Source organism: Monoraphidium neglectum (assembly GCF_000611645.1).
Source record: "Monoraphidium neglectum strain SAG 48.87 unplaced genomic scaffold scaffold04507, whole genome shotgun sequence".
NCBI classification, from domain to species: domain Eukaryota; kingdom Viridiplantae; phylum Chlorophyta; class Chlorophyceae; order Sphaeropleales; family Selenastraceae; genus Monoraphidium; species Monoraphidium neglectum.
In genome coordinates this window covers 1,371-4,383 of record NW_014009122.1, presented here as the reverse complement: position 1 = coordinate 4,383, position 3,013 = coordinate 1,371, and the positions used below count along the sequence as shown (strand labels likewise).

General features: G+C 65.0%; 1 protein-coding gene across 1 annotated transcript; it reads left to right on the top strand.

Annotated features, from left to right (window-relative positions):
- Positions 1-261: 261 nt before the first annotated feature.
- Positions 262-2,652, top strand: MNEG_14461 (hypothetical protein; the record flags this gene model as incomplete). The annotated part of the gene is made up of 5 exons (XM_014037067.1): positions 262-405; positions 684-827; positions 1,278-1,422; positions 1,869-2,113; positions 2,389-2,652. The coding sequence occupies 5 exons, from the start codon at positions 262-264 to the stop codon at positions 2,650-2,652; spliced, it is 942 nt and encodes a 313-aa protein (XP_013892521.1).
- Positions 2,653-3,013: the final 361 nt, after the last annotated feature.

The window sequence follows — 3,013 nt, the reverse complement described above, 5'->3', positions numbered from 1 at the left end:
GCGCAGCGCGGCGCCGAGCGCGCCGGCGACGCCGCGCGCGGCGCGGGCGAGCGTGTTCAGCACGGGGTGGACTGCGCGGGCGAAGCAGCGGAGCACGCCGCCGAGCGCGCCGGTGATGCGGCGCGCGGCGCGCGCGAGGAGGCGCGGGAGATGGGGGATGATCTGAGGGGCCGCGCCGAGGCGACCGGGGATGATATAAGGCGCGGGGTTGAGCGTGCCGAGGAGAAGCTTGGCGAAGCGGCGGAGCGCGCACGGCGCGGCATGAGGGAGAACGCTGACTGGGCGACTGAGACGCTGCGCCAGTGGGCGGGCGAAGCGGAGGCGGCGGGCAACGCGGCGAAGGAGGCGGCCGGGGATGCGGCCAGGAAGGCTGGGGACAAGTTGGAGGAGGCTGCCGGGGCTGTGGTGAGTTGCATGGGGGGGATGGGCGTTGTGGCCTGGCAAAGGGCTTGCAGTGATGATGTGTCCACCATCTGCGCAGACGCCGCTGTCCCTGAAGAACCCGCTGCAGCTGCGCGCTCCCACGCTTTGCCCGTGCCCCCCAGCGCGCAAGGTATCACGCCTATCAAACCGCCAATCCGGATGATGCCATCCCTCTCCCATCCACATGGGTGAAGCTCACTAAATGCTCCCACCCTGCGGACCCTCGCCAACGCTTCCATGCCCTCCCCCCTCCCGACCAGCCCACCGGCGAGCAGGGCGCCGCGTCTGCCACCGCCGCGGACTTTGCGGCGGATGCGGTGGGCGAGAAAGCCGGCCCCCTGGGGGCGCAGGGTGCCGAGGCGGCCGACGCGACCAAGGAGGCGGCCAGCAGGGCTGCAGATGAGGTGAGTTTGTGTGTGAGTGTGTGTGTGTGTGTGTGTGTGTGCGTGTGTTGAGGGGAAGGTCGACTAGTAGTGGCATCTGGGTGTCAGCTGGCTTGTCAATCGAGGCTGTTGCCGTAGTTCTGGTCCTGGGTGGGGTTTAGTCATCTTGCTGGGGTTGCTCAATCTCAGATCTGCGTAATCGTGAGACTCTTGGCTGCAAGGTTTGCGGGAGAGGCAGCGGTCTGCTTGTGCAGCTGCATGGGCTGCGGCAAGTGTACGGTTCTGGATACTTCTGCTTGAGTCTGAGCTTCCAAGTCAAGGGGTCACTACTGCCAGCTGCCATATATCAAGGGGAACATCAACGGATTTATAGCTGGCCGTGGTGGCGTTACGTGCGCACTGCCATTGGCACAGCAACAGATCCCTCAACACCCCTTCTAACCCCCCAATCCCTCAAAACCCTGCGCGCAGGTTTCCCGCCAGGCGGATGCGGCCGCCGCCACCGCGGGCGGCCTGCTGTCTGGCCTGCGCAGCACGGCCGTGGCCGCCCTTGGGGCGATGCTGGGGCCCCTGGAGCGGGAGGGTGCGTTCGACGGCACCGCGGCTGTCGTGACGGGTGAGTCAGGGGTGTCTGTGGTTCCAAGGTACCCTGGGCAAGTGGTGGTTGTGCACAGGGCGTTCGTGGGGGGAGATGGGAGATTGTGGAGATTTCAGGGGGTAAAATTGTGTTGCTGCGCTGAGCAGCGCTGATTGGCCTGCTGTGGCACCCTGGAGTGGGAAAAGGGGTCGGTTGCCATTGCGTCTTCCCAGGCGCGATCCCTTGACCCCCTCCTGGGATTGTTATGGGTACTCCTTGGCTTTTCTGCCACCATTTTGCAGCACATGCGAATTGATTTTTGTGGGACACCTCTGCTGCACCACAGGCCTTTTTGACCGTCGCCCACATGGGGGTCGTGTATTTGACAGTGTCAAAGAACATGTGCAGATTATCATCAGACAGTGGCCCCTAAACTCTGAAGCACATTTCCCAAGCTTAACAACGCGTGGCACGCCCCCTGCCAGGCCCCTCCGAGCCTATCCCCGTCGAGCGGCTGAGTGCTGACGAGGCGGCGCGCCTGGATCGTGCGCGCGGCGCGGTGGAGGGGGACGCCGTGCGCGTCGCCGGGGAGAAGACTGACCGCGCGCTGGGAGTCCGCGATGCTGGCGGCCGCGACGCCCGCCGCAGCGAGGGCAGCGGCCCGTCGGCGGGGGCCCCTGTGGGTGATGAGGAGCTGGGCGTTGCCGACAAGGTCAAAGATCGTGCACAGGTGCGTGTTTGGCAGGTGCGTGTTTGGCTGTATAGACGCTTGTTTGAAGACACGGGCACAAAGGTTATGCTCTGGCCAACTGGCGGCTTGATGCTGCCATGAGACGGTGATTTAACCACCCGCAAATGTGTAATGCGAAAGTTGTGTAGTGCGTTGCTGCTGGCACCTCCCGCAGCCTCCTCTCTGTTGTTGCCTCTACACCCTTGATTTTTCTCAAGCAGCAAGGGACATACGACACCAAACGTGCGCCCTGGCCCACTTTGCACCCCTTTTAGGCCGCCCTCGACGACGCCGCCACCGCCGCCGGCGCCGCGTTTGGCCACGCCGAGGCCGCCGCCGCCCAGGCCGCCGAAGCGCTCGCGCGCCAGCAGGACCACGGCCCCGCCACGCTGCACATCGGCAACACCGAGGTCGAGCTGCGGGAGCCGTTTGCGCCGGCGGCGCCGCCGTCCAACACTGAGGACATTCTGGCGGAGCGCGCGCGCGCCGCGGCCGCGCAGGCGGAGGAGGATGCTGCGCGGGGGCCGGCGCGGGTGTGAAGGGGGAGGGAGGTAGGGTTGGATAGGGAGGCTTGGGTTTGGGTGAGCGGAGGGCTGTGCCGAGATTAAGTTGGGATGCGAGCATGGCTGTGATTTGGGACAGGCGGCGGGGCGTGACTCGAAGGACGCATAGCTGTGCAGCTTGGAGGGTTGAGGAGGGTGGTGGTGCGATCGTGTTGCTGCATTAGCCGTGCGCCTGGGGGCAGAGGTTGCTTTGGACATGGCTGCTCTTTGCAGTGCGCGACACTATGCACCAAATAGTGCAATTTGAGCGGAAAGTTAGCAAACGGCCACATGCCATCGCCCACGTGTGCACAGGCGTGCGTGCTGCCTTGGTTTGGTTGTCCTGCGACTTCATAAC